This window comes from Leptinotarsa decemlineata, unplaced genomic scaffold, assembly GCF_025532065.1.
Source record: "Leptinotarsa decemlineata unplaced genomic scaffold, Ldec_3_MD MMD2_tig00078422_RagTag_RagTag, whole genome shotgun sequence".
Lineage (NCBI taxonomy): Eukaryota > Metazoa > Arthropoda > Insecta > Coleoptera > Chrysomelidae > Leptinotarsa > Leptinotarsa decemlineata.
This window is the reverse complement of record NW_027412747.1, coordinates 3,467,609-3,488,224: the sequence shown is the minus strand read 5'-3', so window position 1 is coordinate 3,488,224 and position 20,616 is coordinate 3,467,609. Positions and strand designations below refer to the sequence as shown.

At 33.1% G+C, this 20,616-nt stretch overlaps 1 protein-coding gene across 1 annotated transcript in view; it reads left to right on the top strand.

The window, feature by feature from the left end:
* The first annotated feature begins 6,577 nt into the window (after positions 1 to 6,577).
* The window catches only part of dgt1 (KAT8 regulatory NSL complex subunit dim gamma-tubulin 1), a 35,332-nt gene continuing 21,293 nt past the window's right edge, over positions 6,578 to 20,616 (top strand). Inside the window, exons 1-3 of the mRNA XM_074186506.1 lie at positions 6,578 to 6,985; positions 11,280 to 11,503; positions 18,193 to 18,364. Of these exons, the coding sequence (XP_074042607.1) occupies positions 6,690 to 6,985; positions 11,280 to 11,503; positions 18,193 to 18,364 (692 nt within the window). The 5' untranslated portion in view covers positions 6,578 to 6,689. The remainder of the gene's footprint in view (positions 6,986 to 11,279; positions 11,504 to 18,192; positions 18,365 to 20,616) is intronic.

Below are 20,616 nucleotides of genomic sequence, written 5' to 3'. Positions count from 1 at the left end.
ATTTCACAGTACATAGCAAATGGCTAGAAAATGTTTCTAGGAATGTTTTAGTAAAAGACATTGTAGCAGCTAACAATGAAAAGCTTCCCGTTAAATGTGTTGGTGATATAAACATGACTACAGCAGTCGAAGAAAATTATTATCAAGTAACTATACAGAATGCCATGTGTGTTCCTGGTTTAACAACAAATTTGGGTAAATTTTCGTTATGTGGACACCCGGCGATTTTGAAAAAATTTTTGACTGTACTTACGTATTTTGATGCGTAGATTACGAATCCGAAAGAAAAAAGCGGCGCTCTCCCTTATTTAAAAAGTTACGGCCCTTCAAAGTTCAGAAAAGGGCAACTTTTCAGCCTTCTTTTTCACTAAATAAACTATTTAAAAACACAAGCATTTATTCGCTAGGTCACCTTTACACCTTATTCCTCCTTCTTTAACACTTTTCACTTCAATAATCAACATTTTTCTTATGAAAAACTTAATTTAAAAACGAATGCTTCTCCTGGTGACATTATTCTATTTTTAGGTTAGTTACTAGTGACATTTCAGAAAAAAACGGTTGGTATTTGCCGTCGCCTACTATTTCAAATTCGTAATACACCACCAAAAACCAATATACGATCTAAAGAATGAAGGTAAAAAACATTTGAATTACTTCAGGAATATGGACTGCATCAGTCGTACCAACCATATCATTAACCTTAAAAACGTAAAATACAGTGATATGTAACCAAAAAGCAGCTCCGTACATTTTTTAACATTTTTATAAGAAAAATGTTGATTATTGAAGTGAAAAGTGTTAAAGAAGGAGGAATAAGGTGTAAAGGTGACCTAGTGAATAAATGCTTGTGTTTTTAAATAGTTTATTTAGTGAAAAAGAAGGCTGAAAAGTTGCCCTTTTCTGAACTTTGAAGGGCCGTAACTTTTTAAATAAGGGAGAGCGCCGAAGTGAAAAGTGTTAAAGAAGGAGGAATAAGGTGTAAAGGTGACCCAGCGAATAAATGCTTGTGTTTTTAAATAGTTTATTTAGTGAAAAAGAAGGCTGAAAAGTTGCCCTTTTCTGAACTTTGAAGGGCCGTAACTTTTTAAATAAGGGAGAGCGCCGCTTTTTTCTTTCGGATTCGTAATCTACGCATCAAAATACGTAAGTACAGTCAAAATTTTTTTCAAAATCGCCGGGTGTCCACATAACGAAAATTTACCCTCCAAGGTTTGTCATTATTGGCATAAAAAGTTGTAAGCAGTGAAATATGGCACAGACGTTTTGGACACATTAATTACAAAGATCTATGTAAAATGCAGACAGGAATTGTTGAAGGTATGCAGTTCAATATGAACACAGACTGTACAAAGACATGTGTCACTTGCTGCGAAGGCAAGCAAACCAGACTGCCTTTCAAACACGAAGGTACGAGGGCAACTTCATTATTAGAATTAATACACACTGATATCTGTGGGCCCATGGAAAACAAGTCTATTGGGGGCTCAAAATATTTTTTGCTTTTTGAAGATGACTTCAGTAAAATGGCATTTGTTTATTTTTTGAAAAACAAATCGGAGGCACTGGAATGTTTCAAGGAGTTTAAAGCCCTAGTTGAAAATCAAAAAGGCAAAAAGATAAAAATTTTGAGATCAGATAATGGTGGCGAGTTTTGCAATAATGAGATGGAACAGTTTCTAAAAAAAAAATGGAATTATTCATCAGAAGACGAACCCTCATACACCTGAACAAAATGGAGTTTTGGAAAGAATGAACCGTTCTATAGTGGAAAAGGCCAAGTGTCTTTTGTTTGATGCTAATCTTGAAGTGAAACTGTGGGCAGAAGCTGTAAATACAGCTGTCTATTTAAAAAACAGATCTTTTACTGCTGGACTAAATGATAGAACACCATTTGAGGTATGGTATGACAAAAAGCCCAATGTTGAGAATATTAGAATTTTCGGTAGTACTGCAATGGTTCACGTTCCGAAGGTTAACAGGAAAAAAATGGAGCAAGAAGTCTCAAAAAATGATTTTGGTGGGTTTTGGTGAGAATACCGAAGGTTACAGACTATTCAATCCACACAAAAACAGTGTCACTACAAGTAGAGACGTTAATATTCTAGAGGACCAAGAAGAAGTAAAAATTTCTATAAATCATGATCAAGTGGGGAATCCAGCCAGAAAAAATGATAGTCCTGTAAGTAATGAGGTGAAAAATGAAATACAGCCTGTGGATGAAATGATTAGAAAGTCAAAACGTATACCTAAGCCAAAGCAATATGAAGATTATGTAACGTATCTATGTTCTGAAACCACCAAAGATTACGATAATACCCTTATAGATCAGGCATTGTCCGGTGATGAAAGAGATATGTGGCGGCAGGCGATGGAAGAGGAATTCCAATCCTTTGCTGAAAATGAAGCCTGGGATATAGTAGATCAACCTGAGAACGCAAACGTAATAAAGTGTAAATGGGTGTTCAAAAAAAAGGTAAACTGTGAAAGTGAAGTGCGTCATCGAGCTAGGCTTGTAGCTAAAGGTTTCTCACAACAGCCAGGTATAGATTACAATGAAACCTTCGCACCAGTTGTACGCCATTCTAGTTTAAGGCTATTGTTCGCATTATCAGTTAAATTAGGTTTAAGTATCACTCATCTTGATGTTAAAACAGCGTTCTTAAATGGTTTTCTTAATGAAGAAATTTATATGGAGATACCTGAAGGTTTTGTGTTACCTGAAACTTCAAACGGTAAATGTTTAAGATTAAAGAAGGCCATTTACGGACTTAAACAAGCCTCCAGGGGTTGGAATGATCGTGTAAATGATGTTTTGTTAGATTTAAGTTACACTAGATCTAAGCATGAACCCTGTTTGTACACAAAAAGAGAAAGCGATCTACTCACTGTTGTAACACTGTATGTGGATGATTTTTTTATTTTTTCAAATGATAAACAAGAAACAGAAAAGATAAAAAGGGAATTAGGTGAAAAATTTAAAATAAAAGATTTGGGAAAAATTAAAGAATGCTTGGGGATGCAAGTAGAATATGATGAAGAAAAGGGTATTATTACTTTAAATCAGAGAAATTATATTTTAGAATTATTGAGTAAATTTAATATGTTAGATGCCAAAACAGTTAAAACGCCCATGGAGTGCAAATTAAATTTTGATTCGGATAATACAGATGAAAGTATAATGTCTAAATACCCATATCAAAAGCTGATAGGATCGTTAATGTATTTGTCTGTTTTAACCCGACCAGACATATCATTTTGTGTAAGCTTTCTAAGTCAATATAATAACTTGTATATTGAGAGACATTGGCAATGTGCTAAACGCATATTAAGGGAACTTTAGATTATTGTCTAAGATTTAGAAAAGAGGATGAAACTGAGTTACAAGGTTTTGCAGATGCTGATTGGGCAAGTAACAGTAAAGATCGAAGGTCATATACAGGGTATGTATTTAAACTTTGTGGCTCGGCAATATCCTGGGAAAGCTCCAAGCAAAAAACGGTAGCTTTAAGTAGCACTGAAGCAGAATACATGTCACTATCACAAGCTGCGAAAGAAGCTATATATTTGAGAGGTCTATTGAAGGAATGTACAGGAAATGTATTCTGCATCAAAATGTTCAATGACAATCAAAGTGCTATCAACTTAACTAATAATCCTATGTATCATAAAAGGAGTAAACACATTGATGTACGTCATCACTTCATTAGAGAAACTGTAGCTAATAAGATAGTTAGCATAGACTATTTGCCAAGTTCAGATATGCCAGCAGATGTCCTCACAAAACCACTTGTATGCAATAAACACTTTGAATTAATAAGCCTGCTGGGTATTATAAAAATAAATTAAATTATTTTGATAAGTGGGGGTGTTGTTCATATCAATCAATTTAATTTATGTTCATGAAGGTAGCAACACTGCATTCTAGTAACATTTTAAGTATTGTATGTTGTAACCCTGCTGATGGAAAAATAAAGCAGTTGTATGGCGACATTCGTAGATGAATAACGTGTTTCTTTTAATCGAAAAAACTTCTCCCGTATTGAGTATTTATCAACACTATAGCATGTTAATGAATCTACCAGATTCCCTTAAAATAAAATTACTAAATATATATAATAGAATTCTAGAAGGTGAAACAATACCAAACGCATGGAGGAATTATTTAATATTAGGATTTCTTAAAAAAAACAAAAACATGGATAATCATATGAACTATAGACCAATTGCTAAACCTTCATGTTTGTTAAAGATACTAGAAAAAATGGTAAAGAACAGAATAGAATGGCATATAGAACACCATAACATATTATCAATGTTTCAGTTTGGATTCAGAAAGGGAAAAGGGATAATGGATAGTATAACCTACCTTGTATCCTACATACAGGTTGCATTCGGTATGAAAGAAATTGTCGGGGCAGTATTTCTGGATATTAAAGGAGCTTACGATAACGTAAACATATATAAACTATATAAATACCTATTACAATATAGAATCCCAATACATCTAGCTAACTTTATTTTTGGTATACTGAATAACAGGAATAACTATGTATCGGATAATAATGAACAAATAAATGGACCTATGATGGCTACTAAAGGATTACCACAGGGATCTCCACTTAGTCCTACTTTATTTAATATATATACTAAATCTATATTCGACATCACACTACCCCTTAATAGCCAAATTCTAACATATGCCGACGATATAGTGATTTTAGTTAAAGGGCAATACACTAAAGACATTGAAAATAAAATTAACCACATCCTGGGCAAAGTAAAAGAGTGGATGGAAGTACATGGACTTGAACTAGCAATATCCAAATGCGAAACTATTCTATTTCACCCAAATAAAAAAACGGAAGCTTCTTTGAATGTAACTATCGCAGGAGAAAAACTAATAAACAAAAATGTAATAAAATATCTGGGAATAATACTCGCACAGAATCTAAAATGGGATTTACACATTGATTACATCATCAAGAGAGCACAAGAAGGACTAAACATCAATAAAAGTTTCTGCAAAACCTGGTGGGGTGCAGATCCTAAAAGTATGCTTATGGCATTCAATGGAATTGTAAAGTCTCATCTAGAATTCGGGAGTATATAATCAACTCCAATTAATGCTATTTTGGCTGAAACCGGAGAAATGAAACTTGAATAAAGACGACAATGGTTAGCTTCCAAATTCATAATAAATAGGATTGACTATGAACCCCCAGTATTAGATATACTTGAAAAATTAAGCGAAATTTGCAGGAATAAACAAGGATACTGGAAAACTAGGAAAACTCCTTACTTAGTAGAAGCTTTGGAAAACGTTTCAATATATAATGGGCAATTACACAAAACGGATATTATCTCATGTTTTAAACATGATTTCGAAGTATATACTCAAGACATCAAAATTCAGGACCTTAATTTGAGAAAACAAGACCCAATTACAAGACAAAATTTCATGTCGTCCACAGAAAAATACAGTAACGAATATAACTTCATTTATACAGACGCTTCTAAGCAAAACGGAAAAGCTGGTATTGGCATATATTGCCCGACAAACTTTAACTTCTCAGCGAGAGTAGCTGATCAAGCTACTATATGTGACGCAGAACTTATTGCAATACATACAGGAATGATGATGTGTCTAGAAAATGATTTAAAAAAAAACCTTATCTTAAGTGACTCTAAAAGTGCACTGGAAAGAATCGGTAACATGAAACTAAGTGCAAAAACAGATTACATCACAATTAAAATTAAACAAACTAGGCAGTTGGCCGGATTGAATGACACTGAATTCGAGTTTGCGTGGATTCCAGGGCATTCAAACATTGACGAAAATGAGAAAGCTGATAAGTTGGCTAAAGTTGGCACGATTCTTAATGTTCCCCTGAATATCAAATTAGATAAACATTCTCTATTACCCATTTTTAAAAATAATATCTGGAATTCATTTAGAAAACAATGGGCAAAAGACATTGTACTTAAAGGAAAAAATTACCAAAAAATTCACTCTGAATATCCTAATGAAGTATGGTATTTAAAATTTCCAAAAATGGATAGACGACATATTACTACAATAATTACAATAAAAACAGGACATTGTACCACGAGAGAACATCTATACAAACTCAACTGTATCGATAATCCATATTGTGAATGTGGAAAAATAGAGTCCAAGCTCCACTAACCATTCAAATTGTTCTAAGCAATCTTAATATAAAAATTCTAAAATTACTTATTAAATACATTGATTACAACAGTCTTAAATTGTAATTAAAACTAACGCAGAGATGACCTGATATAACTAGTATCTTCTTTAATACCCCTATACATATTCCTATATCATTCACAACCCTACCTCTTGCATGCTAAACTTTTACCTACTAACTAATTATAGCACAATATACTGTTACTAGATAAAGAAGACAAACGCAAATAGATGGAAAAATAACTCGGATTACAGCATGGTGCATACCAGACAACGTTGTAGTCCCACGATCGACATGGCTTAATGCACCTCAATGGCAATGGTAGCAAAAGCCATTATCATAGAGAGAGAGAGAATGCTACGTAATATTCTGTGACTGTAGGTGTCAATTGTCAAACATTAACCTCTCTTCTTTTTAAATAAAAGGAAAACATTCAAACACATAAAATAATCTTTCCATTATTTTGTGAATTCAAAAATGCAACATGAAAAACAGTCGAGTTTGAACCCACAATTTCCCGCAACTAAACAATTAGATGCAGCGGCAGCAGCAGCAGCATTGAGAGCCGAGCTCGAATTAGAGCTAAAAAACAAAAAACAATGCACCTACCAATCTTATGAATGCACTCAACTGTGCTTGGATGGATTCAAGTATTGTTCCAAGCATATTCTGCAGGACAAAAATGCCCCTTTCAAACAATGTTCTTTTATTTACAATAGCAACGGCAAAAGGTGCCATTTGCCTGCGCCGAGAGGTGATCGAAAGGATTACGGGTAAGAGATGATAAATGTTAATGAAGGGCTTCAATAGATAATTTGCTATGTAATAGGACTGTAATGAATATTTTCCACAGTTTTTGTCAATACTTCAATAACCTTATTTATTTATATATATACATGGGCAAGCCCAATTCAGATGTAGTACAGTGCTATGTAGTACTTGATACAATACAGTGGATTAAAAGTAAGTTATAATAATGATACAATTTCAAAGTAATATAGCAAATAAATTATTAAGAAAAAATTAAAATGTATAACAAAATGAACTAATATAATTCTTACAGGCAAGTAACACTAGACACAATACAACACAAGCAGAGAGTATTAGATGATTAAGTGAAGAATATGGTTTTTAAAGCGGGATACTGATATAAGGCTAAACTTTTAGTGATCCTCCTTATAGCTAATAATGATTATAAAACTCAATCTGAATCAACTAAAAAACATAAACAAGCAAATATATCAATAGCAATCTCCCCCAGTGAGAGCCATGAGGAACTTGCCAGCTTTCAAATATTTATGTCTTCATTTCCCATTACTCCTTTTAGAGGCGCAGCAATATTCAAAGATGAAGTAGTGTCAAGCTGGCATACTGGGCCAAAATTCTTTATCTCTGTGAATTGAAGTGTGCTTCAAAATTCTGTAGTTAACCTAGATTCCTAAATGGTGTTACGTGGAACCCTACGGTTCCATAGAAGAGTCATGGATTGGACTTTATTTATATGGGCAACTGCTGATTTTGCTGGTCTTCTATATTTTAGGTGTGCTAAGTTTTTCATATATCTTATTTAAATAGATCTTTTTGTCTGTCCATAATATTTTGCATCGCAGTCCTAGCATTTAATTTAGTAAATTCGAGACTTCTCCAAATTCTCGTACATTGTCCTTTAGATTTCCTAAAAGGCTCTGTAGTGTATGACTTGTTTGAATATGTTCTATTTTTACGTAAATCCAATCGCACTTCATAATTCTTCGTAATTCGTACTTTTGTTGTACCCTAGATTCATTTCAATTATCTTATATCAGTTTATATATTATCTACACTTGTCTTTATCTTTTAAGTGTTATATTATATCTGATAGTATAACTTGCATTAATCAAATGATGACAAGTGCCAGGGTTCTTCATTGGATTCTTCATGTTCTTCTGCTTGGCTGCGATTTTTTGGTAGGTTTTGGCATAAGACTCGATAACAACGGATCAGAAGAAAACAATAACCGATACAGAACATCAAAGTTGCAGTTTGTCCTGGAAAACTTTCTCGCAAAATTATAGCGAAACATTCTAAAATTTTTATTCCTGGCTTCAGCAGCTTATTCTGAAAGCAAGTCAATTGGTAATACTGCTTTATCTATGACTGTTGCGCCATGGATCAAAATCGTATGCATTGTTGGTGTCATGGGATGCCAAGGATATAACGAAATATAGAGTTTAGCTGTTTCTGAACAGTAATTTCCAAAATTGTTTACATCGACTTTATGGCCACTTGAAATCACTTCTAAAATAATTTTCAATCTATAGATGAGATCAAAGTCCACACCTGTTATTTCACTAGCTTTTTGTGGATCTGCAAAAAATCTGCTTGTGTTGCCATCATAAGTGTTTCCGAACCCGGCTTTTGGAACATCTACTATTAACCCAGTTTCCATCCTGAATTTTTGTTGTATGTACTCTTTCCTTTCTTTGACAATAGTTTTGTTTGCTTCGGACCTAACTCCCACTTCCTAATGGGCAATTTATAGGAAAGGTGCAAAACACTTTGGAATATACGAATTCTGGCATGCTAAACAGACAGACTAAAAGTCAACGCATTTTCATCAACATCCATTTAAGTCATTGAAGTGCGTTGAGGTTGCCCCACATATATAAGTTTGAGTAGCAGCATTGCACACCTTAGCATCTACCACAGTTAGTTTCATTGTGTGCTATCAGAACTTCCTGTGTGAATTGGGTGTTTTGTAAATTATCAGTTTTTGATGTTATATATGTTGATGATGTATAATTAATTTCCTGATTTGTTATATCTGTTGATTCTTTGACAAATATTATTCTTATGGGACGGCAAAATCGGGGTGATGACGGGGTCCAGATGGTTCTTGCCCTATAACAAACTAGTTGTAGAGGAACTAAGCAACTTTGGAAGATATTTGCATCTGTAGCTTCTTCGTTTTAAATTTTTTGCTTGCTTTCAGGGATTTCAAATCAATTTATATCATATTAAACAATGGAAGTCCGAACAGATGAAATATCCCTAACAATATAAAAAATTGAATTACACGCAGACACAACTGAATTGAAGACACAACTGAAACAATATATTTTGAAGTAGATTGACAGTTTTGTAGTTTTGAGTATTTTTATTTGTTGTATCATTCTCAGTATGTTTTTTTAAATAAGTGTGTTACATTGTCCCTACTATAAACATGTAATGTTTCTCGGGAATTATAAATTTATTATCATTATTGATAAGCCGAGTTCTTCAATGTTGTGGAAGAAGACCCCATGCATTGTTTTATCCTTGTGTGGATGCAGGAGTGAAGTGATCTCTGCGGGTTTTATATAGGCCTTTTGCTGGACAGGTTCCAACTCGTTAACAGAGTTATGATCCCTTCGTTCAGTGTCGAAAACTGAACCAAGTTCACCAGCTGCTCGAGCAGCTGCCTTAAAGAGAAATGCTCCAACTTCTGCTCTGTCATGGTCGCGGACCACGCATAGAAGATTGGGGAGAATCTATATAGACCCGCCACACTTTTCGCGCGGCCTCACTACTCACGTAGCAATGCATAAGGCTATTCCTTAGCTCATGCATTCATTGTCAATGCCAGGGTGGCCATTGGTAGGCAAATCATCGCACCCCTACGAACGACAACCCTCAGAAGTCGAAACTTTTGTGATCTAAGGATTAACGAGGTCTTACCTTTTAACGTGTGATTTCTAACACGGGTTGGAAATCGAGTGAAAATCGATCGTTCAGCCTGCGGCTTGAACCATCGACAGACAGACAATTGACAGAGTGAACAAAGCACCCATGTCTAACCGCCTGGCTACCAGATATGGAAAAAGTTTTCGTATCACTTCACAAATGAGGAGTGAACGGAAGTGAACTTCAAAGTTTCACTAATTTTTTTAAGTTATTGGCAGAAATTGAACGTTGATAAACAGCATCATTTGCTTCACCCCAGACACCTTTGAAGGCATACACGGTTATCAGAGTTTATGAGACGATTAATTTTAGTTGTAAAAAAGTTACTTTGATTTCTCCCTGCCAGAATTGTGTAAATTATATGCAAATGTTCTAGAATCTTTTACAGAACTTTTGGGTATTCATTCATTTTGATAAAACTATTGTGAAACACACCTTATTCAAATAATTCCAAGCTATAAATCTTTTCTTTCAATGACATCCTTTGACAACTAGTTTGGGATTCATCAGTAGCTGGAAAAATCCACGAGTAAGTTTTTGGGGATCAATAGTTGGTAATCGTGATATATTATAGAAGATAATTAGTTGTTGTTGTAGTATTGGTATTGATAATTCAGGTAACAGGTAACCGGTCGTCACAAATAATAAACTCATCAGAAATTGGACAAAAGTATTTTCTTCATCCTAAATTCAAAATGAATTTCTACAAAGTTAATAGATCATCAATCGAACAAGTTACATCCTTTAAATTTTCAGAATGTTCGAACCTTCAGCTGTCTCCGGCTAATTTCGGTTTTCTGCTTCAAGCTCAATTTCTATATGTCGTCTTCGTGAGCTTGATGTCATTTCCGAGTAACTTTTAATGAGAAATATGGGACAATGCATTACTTACGTGATTTGCAATGCATTACTTACGTGATTTGTGGCATCATCACCAACATCAATCCAAGTAGTCTGCAGAAGTGCAGCGCTTTTGTCTACATATCTTCTCGGTGGATTGCCTTAGGTGGATCTCTTGCTTCTCCAAATGAAACTCATGTCTCCAAAAATCTGATATTCGGAGTTGAAGGACCATTTAATAAATATTTTCCACAATTCGTCAAAACATCCTCAATAACCTAATTAAGGCAAAATATCAAGTTATTTAAACTTAACTAAACGCGTGTTTTTGTAAAACTGTCTAGTGAAAATCACACAATAAAGTGTTTTTAGAATACGTCATATAAGCGGGTAATTATTATAGAACTCAATCTTAATGAACTCAAAGAATATGAACAACAAATATCTTGAAAACAAGAACCCTTCTATTATTGTTTTGTTATTTTTTCATTTTTATCAATGAAGTCCAATATTATTATATTTTAGATATTGCAGTGAGCATGCCTTGAAAAATACTTTGACTAGGAATAAGCATGGTTCGAAGTATCCTCCTCCTAAATCTGCAGAAGCACTCTTATTATCACTATCGCACTATGTCAAAAAACCTCGAAAAAGAAGCAATTCATCAAGTACCCAACATTCGGATGATGGGGAGAGATTTTCGGCAGATGAAGGCGACCTAAAGGTGTCCAGGTCTCAAGATCCATTTGGTTAGAACTTTTGAATTGAATCATATCTCTTTGAGAAAAAACTTTTGCCTTACTACTTCAATATCAATATAAAGAAAATGAAAAATTTTCATAGGAATGAAGACAACATTGAATACAACAGTAAAAAAATCTTTATATAGATGTGCAGATCACACGCGGAAGTTTTTTTCAGGTACAAACTGAAAAAAAATCCATAAAGAAACTACTTTCAAATATGATCATTGAATTATACGGAAATCACTTTTTACAAGCTTCTATTTAACTTGTTAGTTCAGGTTAAATCGTGCAACTGAATTTGAAGCAGTTATCAACCGATTGAACTGAAATTTAGCATACACTTTTAGTGACATTCATACACTTTTAGTTTGGATAACAATGCATGTGACGCAAGTCAACATATATTATGGTGGACTGGCCAAATAGTCTCTATGATTTGAGTATCAAATGTTTTCTGAAAAGAATACAAAAATTACAGGGTGGACTAATTTTTTTAAGCATCCCCATAATATGGGTTTCAAACGAAAAGGTTTGCTGACACGAAAACAAACAATCTAAATAGAATATGGCGGATCTTCCAAGATGGCGGATTAGTTTTGTATGTAGGGGTATCAAATGTTCAAGTTCAGGGAAAAAATAAAAATGGCGTAAATCAAGATGACCGCCACACCAAAGATTAGGAATATTTTTGTGGTGCTCGAATTAATATTGTAGTGTCCGACTATGCAATAAAGACACATTAAATGAAATGAACAGCATAACAAAAAAAAAGTGATTAGTATATATATATATATATATATATATATATATATATATACTTTGAATTAAATCAATCCCATCAACCGATTACATTACACAATTTATTTGATATAAAAGTTTGTTGCGAGATTCAACTATATAGAAACAGGAATATAATATCTAACTTGATCTTGACCTAAGTAATTATGAACAAAAAATTATATATTTTTTCAGATTAGTAAATCTCGCGACATGCGAGATTTACTAATAGTAAATAGTAAAAAGTAAATAGTAAATAGTAAATCTCGCGACATGCGAGATTTACTTATTTAGGTATAAATTGATGGATGTAGCCATTACTACATGGTAGGAAATCATAATAAAGGAAAAGAGAATGTTTTTCACCAGTTTTATTTGTAACTAACGTTACTGCAGTTTCGTCTTATAAGAACATTTTCAAATTTATGAGTTTTATGTATAAGTTTGAAAATGTCCATATAGGACGAAACTGCAGTAAAGTTAGTTACAAATAAAAGTGGTAAAAAACATAGAAAGTTTCAATTCTCCTGTCTTCATTACTTATTTATGTCACATAAGTTGTGTAAAGTAATAAATGGATGAGTTTGATTTAATTTGAAGTTTATTTTCTTCTTTTTAGAGTTAAAAAATAAAAGCTTGCACTTGGAAATGTTTTTTTGCAATTCATTTATTCTTGTTCAGTTTTTGCTCCAAAGATTTTCAGTTGGATGGACAGATATCATACACAGAAATACAACGTAATATAATTCACACACATCTTAAACGTTGTATCTTCAGGTGTACTTCTTGAAGTTTCGGGTGAAAACGCCAGTTTTCAACTCTCTATCAGAATTTTTTTTTAGGATATCGACCAGTATTTCACAGAAATGTCTATAAGTACACCTGGATATTGAGAGTTACCCATGTAAGGGAAATTTTATATCAGTACTTTTTCACATGGTGTGATCTTAAAAAAAAATTTTCCACATCAGAATAAAAATACTGTCACTCAACGCGTGTTTCGCTAACCAAGTTAACATCATCAGGTGATGACTAAAACTGAATCTTACAACTAAGTCAGTGTATCCATATACATCTGGTTGAACCAGCACTTTTCATAACGAGGGTGAAAAACGAAGGTAATCACATGAGTGTCATTAATGAATTCTTAGTATTGTTATTTTGTCATTGAATTTTACGACCTATTCACATAATAATGACTACCTGTTATGATACATGAAGTTTAGCTGATTTTTTTGATTCATAAACTTTCAAAGGCATCTAAAAACATGGTGTCATGTACCAGTATCAACAATTTCAAGCATTTCCCATTATACTGTGGCCGTCCTTCAAGACCTGTTGAGCGATACTAGACTCCTCTGGTCTGTGAAACCGAATATGTGAAAGGTGTTCCCATAAAAATCTGGAATTTATGAAATGAGCTGTGAGGATCGTTATTAAAAGAATTCTGATCAAACTGAGTGGACTATAATAGCAAGCTACAAGGAACATTTTTCACATATTCCGTTTCATATGCCTGAAAAGTTTAGTGTTGCTCAACATGTTTTGAAAAACGACCGCAGAATAAGTGAGGAATGATGGAACTTGAAGAGTTGGCAATAAGTTTTCAGATGTCTTCCAAAGATGTGAATTCGAAAAATATGAAATGACATCTATGAACAATGACAAAGATTACATTGCAAACAGCATTTTATTTACTCTTTTACATAATAATTACAGATAGAAATCAGGCGAATATTAGGAATCATAATAGGTAGTCATTATCACATAAATAGGAATTAGAATTCAATAACAAAATATTACAATTACTAATACTGAGCATTTATTAATGACACTCATCTTATCACTTTCATTTGATGACCCTTATTATCAAAGATGAAGGTTAACCCTAACGTATATAAAAGCTCTTCATAAGATTTATTTTTAGTCATTTCCTGTTGATAGATATATGTAGATAGATAGATAGATTATCGGTGGACACACCGATTAGTACTTGCGATAGAGAGTTGGTTGAATCGAACCTACGGAGAGGTGGACTATTACCTCACCCAGGCACTATCGGGGCACGGTTGTTTCCGTAGGTACCTATATAACCGTAGAAGAGCAGAATCTCCAGATTGTCTTTACTGCAATGCAGACTACGTCGTAGAACACACCCTTTTTGTTTGTATAAGATGGGAAAATGCGAGACTACTGTATGCACGTGAAACAAACACCATATTCAATGCCGAAAATATGATGGAAAGTCTCTTACGTGGCGAAGAGCAGGTGACGAGAAATAAGCTCAAGGAAACTTGAGATCAGTCGGAGCACAAATCGATGACAAAATGTGATGCCAAAAGTTCGTGATAATAACTGATTTACTTTTAGTGTTTCGCACAAACACTGCCTAGGGCATACGTATCAAAGTAAAGCGAGAGCGGTTTCCGGTACGTATTGCTGAGCAACGGGGGAGGGGTTTTAGTCGGTAGGAATCCGGCACAGAGTCTATGAAGATTTCCACTCCTCCTTAAAAAAAAAAGATAGATAGATACAGAAGTGTTTATGCATATGTCACATAAAGTAGTTACACAAAAACTAAAAATGTAATTATCTAAAAGAACGATTCGTTCTGGCCAGTCTCAAATTACCTACACTGTAGGTTAATGGACTGACACCTATCAGAAAACAACTACTCCCCTAGCTAATACCACGAAGGGCGTTGGATTATATCCTACTGGTGTCAGTGCAGAATTCTTCACTGAAGTTATTCCTGCATATGCTGTTGGCGATACAACTGCCGCAATCAATTTTCAATTATTGGAACACACTTGCAAACTGGTTTCGGGCTGTTTGGCCACTCTTCAGTGCAAGGTAGTGTCTATCATCAACATAAATTCGATGACTTCCGATAATCGAAAATTGAATTCCTTCAGAGTATTATTCCTCGAACTAGACTGAAGCGAACAACAAACAACATGTTTGTCATCGCCCCATCTGCCTGTGAACGAGGTAACCAACCGTGTAAACGAAATTTCTATTATCGGAATTCATCGAATTTATGTTGCACTACCTTGTTCTGGTGTGGAAAAAGTGTTTTCAAGGTTCCTATTCTACTACAAATGTTTGGTATCCAAATGAATGAAAACATGATTTCGATGTAATTAAATGTTTCTAATTAAAAGTATTTGTTTTGGATGGATATTTTCTTTCAGTTTGCATGTGAAAGAAACTTCTGTGCATGATCTATGTACACATCTTTGTGAAGAGTTTTTATTGACGCATTTAATTGTTTTCCTTTCTTCATACATTTTCCATTTTTTATATAAGTAATGATAAGGAAGTAGAAAGCAAACTGATTTTCTTCTAAAAACTGACCACTCACTCATTTTCAATCCTCATATGGGCGATTGTCAAAATAGTTTGATTTTGTGTGTCATGTGATTCCATATGCTTTTTGTAATATATAGATATATTATATAATAAGTACAAGACATACTAAGAACTAAATTTTTAATATCAAGTATCAGGCTGAGATGATTTCATGAGTAAAATACCCTGCAAAAGATGTTTTGAACTCCACCAGTGTTGACTTCTTCTCTGGAGATTAATTATATTATTATTCAACTAAAACCAATTTGTGATAATAATCATGTATTAATTTTCAATGAAAGATTGATTGCAAGTTCAAACCATTCAAAATGTAACCACATTTTCCATTCACTTGCAGAGTCACTTTCTATCCTAGGTGGTTTTGGGTGTCGAACAGATGGTATTGATGTTGTATGAGAAGCAGTCGACTGGCTTCCGGAGTGGGTGGAAGCTTCAACAGCCCACCATATATTATATAACAATTACAAGGCGTATGAGAACTATCTGTTTAATATCAAGTTTCTTTGAGACTGTCTGATTTTCTTGTAACTGTATAGGGTCAATTTTTCAACTCGTATTACATTTAGTGTACTTGAAACTAATGAAAAATGTGTATTTTTTAATATACGAAATATTTTGGGAAGGTAAATTTATATGCAAAAGAAATAAAATGCATTCCTTGGAAATTCAAATTAGCAGTAGTCAAAGCTCTTTACAAACAAGTTATAAAATTTAACCTATCAGTTATATTCTTTGATCTTAAGTCCAACAAAAATATTCGAAAATGTAATGCTCATTAGATTTATACTTAACCAAATCAAAGTTACATTCCTATAAACAAACATGGGAGATCAACACTGAAGCTTTTAGCCACCAAATAAATAATATTTATGAAGCAATTGATGAGAGGATTTCAGTACTGTCCATTTTTCTTGATCTCTCCAAGGCCTTCGACAAGGTGGACTATATTCTTCACTTGGATTCCTTGGAGAGAGCTTCTCAAAGACTCCTCTCAAGCTATTTTTCAAACAGAAAACATATTGTACAAGTCTGTGAACCATATAGTAATGAGAAGGAATTTCTGGATGGAATTTCTTATGATACAGTACTCGGTACAATCTTATTTACAATATATTTGAACGAACATCTCAAATGGAAAAATTACAAGCTTTGCGGATGATACTGCCGTATTTTATAGAGCTTCTAATCGGAAAACTCGATAGCTATATCTCAAAATATTTTATTCAAATTATAAACTGGTTCAGCTCACTGGAACTAACAATTAACTTTAATAAAACTAATTTTATGCCTTCTACTTGCTATAAAAAAACTTCCTGATTTTGACACCTTGTTCGTTTAATACACAAATGATTAAGAGATTTTTAAAATAAAATATTTAGGTGCAACAATTGACACCTCAAGTGGTATGAACATATAAGAAATGCAGACAATACCCTCAGTTTCAGATATTTTTCTGATATTTCGAGAATGAATCATCTGATTAAGATATTTTTCTGATATTTCAAGAATGAATCATCTGAGGATCTTGTCCTTTACTCTTGTTGAAACAAGAATTCAATAACATACTTTATACAAAAATAAATGCACCAAAAATATTGGACAGAGAAATCATATTTACTTATGTAAGAAACTTTTCAATAAAGTACCAGAGAAACTAAAAAGAGAAATAATAATTACTAACTCAGTCAGTCTCATAAGAAAGAAAATACGATTTTGGGTCCATACCATGCACAAAAATGATATCTATTGTTTTTTAAATGCATGATACCAATTACCATTACTCATTATTTTGTATACACATGTATCTTACTACGTAACATATAATAACATATTATAATTGTCCCTTCCTTGTAATATTGCGCAAGTAACTTTCATTTTTAACCTTTTTTTTCTTATAACGTATAACACGTATTCCTTTGCTTTATTAAATCAATGTATGTATACTTACCGCTGTTTTAACCCCATGAACAACCACGAGTTTCTATGGGTTTTTATGTTTGTTTACAAATTAGATAATTTTTTATGAATTGCCAAATCTGTATTCTGAAAGGGGCAAATTAACATTATTTTTATTATTATTGATTACGTAAATTGAATATGGCAATGCACCTGCTGTGAGATATCTTTATTATTAAAAAAAAAACAAAAAAAATTGTTTTATGAATATTATAAACATAAAGTAAAGTTTCTTTGATAAATGTTTTTATGTAATCCTTTAATTTGTAAATTACGTACATTTTATACAATCTTTTTTTTTATGCAAATAACTTTAATTCAAGAGTGATAAATTTTAAATGTTTCATATGTAAAAATTGTGCCATTTTGGAGGCAGTTGTATTTATAAAATGAAATGCAATACTCTTTGTGGTTATAACTGCTCACCATTCTATAATAAAAAGCAGAGAAATTTATGCACTTCCCAAAAAACTGTTCAGTATTTGTCATATTTCATTTTTCATCGTGACTAATCGAATAACATATTTTGCCAATCGACCATATCAATCTTGATAGTGAATAGCTAGTAAATAAGTTTGATTTTACAGTTGACTTAGATGCTTGCAGCATATACAATGATCGCTGCAGCCAGATCTTGGATTTCTGCAGCGAATCTGAAAGTGATATAGAAGCCTCCACGTACTCCTCAGTATGGCATGATGCCCAGGCTGATAGCTCAGGAGATGAGAGCATCGACTCTGAACAAGAGGATGTTTTGAAGTAGGTTCCTTTTCATTTGTAAAGATTATTTTTCTGAATTAGATCCAATATAATTGAAATCCTTGTGAAAATTATATTTATTTATTTTTGTGTCATTGGACATGAATGCTTAAAAAACATATTTTAGATAGTTTAATATTGAAAAAAATAAAATCAATAGCTTTTTCAGGATTAAATAATTTAAGTACAAATAGTGCTCTCCAAATATATTTGCTCATGGTAATTATAATAATTAATATTGAATAATTATCAACAGTGACGGATCCAGACCATGATTTCGGGGGGGGGGGGGCAATCGAGATTTCTTAGTTCACCCCTAAAACCACCAAGTTATAGATAAATACCTTACCTGTAGGTCTACCCTACGTTTTGATTCATATAGGAAAATATGTTTTATTATATTCTACCATGTAGTATGGGAAGTTTATTTATTTACTTGTCAAAGTCAAAAACAATTTATTCGTCACTGAAAGCCCCTATACAAATATAAAAAATGTATACGAGTTTGTTGGACTTCTCAAAGAAAATTGTTTGATGTACACAAAACATAAAATACATAACACACATGAATAACTATTGTACACAAATAAATACAATAAATACAAAAATTAAAATGAATTATATGCATATTTAAATACATTTTCAACACACATAATTATAGGAGAAGGAGAAGTATGACCAATTTACAATACATATACACATTCATACGTTGAACAAGAAGAAACATTCAAACAAAAGAGAATAGCCAAAGAAAAGTTTTTACTTATAGTAGAATTTACAATTGAGAGAAACTAAACCACTTTCAGTGGATCACTGGTTGACCAAAATATACAAAAATATCCACAGAAAAATGTATTTCTGTTAAGCTTACAATTTAGCGTAACAGCGGAGGCATAATGTTTTTACATGTTTAGCTATTTTGTTTGGTTTTAATTTATAACTTATCAATTTATAAATTATAAATATAATTTATAAATTAGAAATTACTGGCATACTCGCTAATGCACTAGAACGCACGGTAACGTTCTGGAAGATTCGGTCCATAAGCGAAGCATAGGTTCCAGAACAATCGACAAGCGCGGGAATGTGTTCGTCAATAAGAGTACGGCTCGTGCACGGGGTGCCTGTGTTTTGGTTTGATGGTTTGTGTACACTGTGGCACACACATTCTAATATAATCTATCCGTTATCCATTACAGCTTCAAGTTTTGCTGGGCAAACAAAAACAATGGCGAAAAATAAATAAAAAGCGATTACACGAGAAAGCAACAATAAAAAATTGCAATGGCGATTATCGAAATGGTTTTGTCACAAGGTTGCAAATTTCTGCTGCCACTACCACCGCCAAAATTAAAATAAAATTAGAACGTACATCAAATTAATTAATTTTTTTTGAAAGGTTGACGCTTCAAAAAAAGTTTGCAATTCTTAAGCACACATCCCTGAGGGAATTTTTTTCTCGGGGGGGCACTTGCCCCCTTTGCCCCCCCCCTTCGATCCGTCGGTGATTATCAATTGCTTTCACTATACTATACTATATGTACACTTTATATAGAAATGGAGATGCAGTCAACTCTACTAGAGTTTTCCAATTGAGCTGCTCATGCAAATAAATAATAATGATGAACACACTTATGTCGTCAAGCTGAAACAGTAAGAACACATTTGAAATCACCAAAGTATCATAATACAAATGACAGAAATGTCATTGATCAACATATACAGTGTAGAATAGGACAAAATATAAAGGTCGGACAGAATTTACATGAAAAAGTGCCATTTTTAGTACTTTTTGATGATGAAGGCAGTAGTGATGCATCTCTCGTCGCCGAGAGTGCCCTACCAACTTAATTTTTTCAAATGGAGACGGAGGGTCTTCTGATACTTCGTTTAAGAGATATTTTAATTCATCATTCAAAAATTTTATTTTTTCAATCGGATCAATTATCCTTGAGTGATTAGCAGATTTATATACGTTTAAAGTATCTGCAAATATTAAAAATAATTTCTTTATAATTTAATTTTTTCAAATGGAGAGGGGGTCTTGTGATACCTCGTTCAAGAGGTATTTCAATTCTTTATTCAACAGTTTCTTTTTTTGAAATTGGATCAGCTGTTCCTGAGTAATTAGCAGATTCATATACGTTTAAAGTACCTATCTGCAAATATCAAATATAATTTCTAGGAAAAATGTATTCAAAACTAACGAAAAAATAATTTTGTAAATAGTCTATATTTTTTTGGGGAAAGAA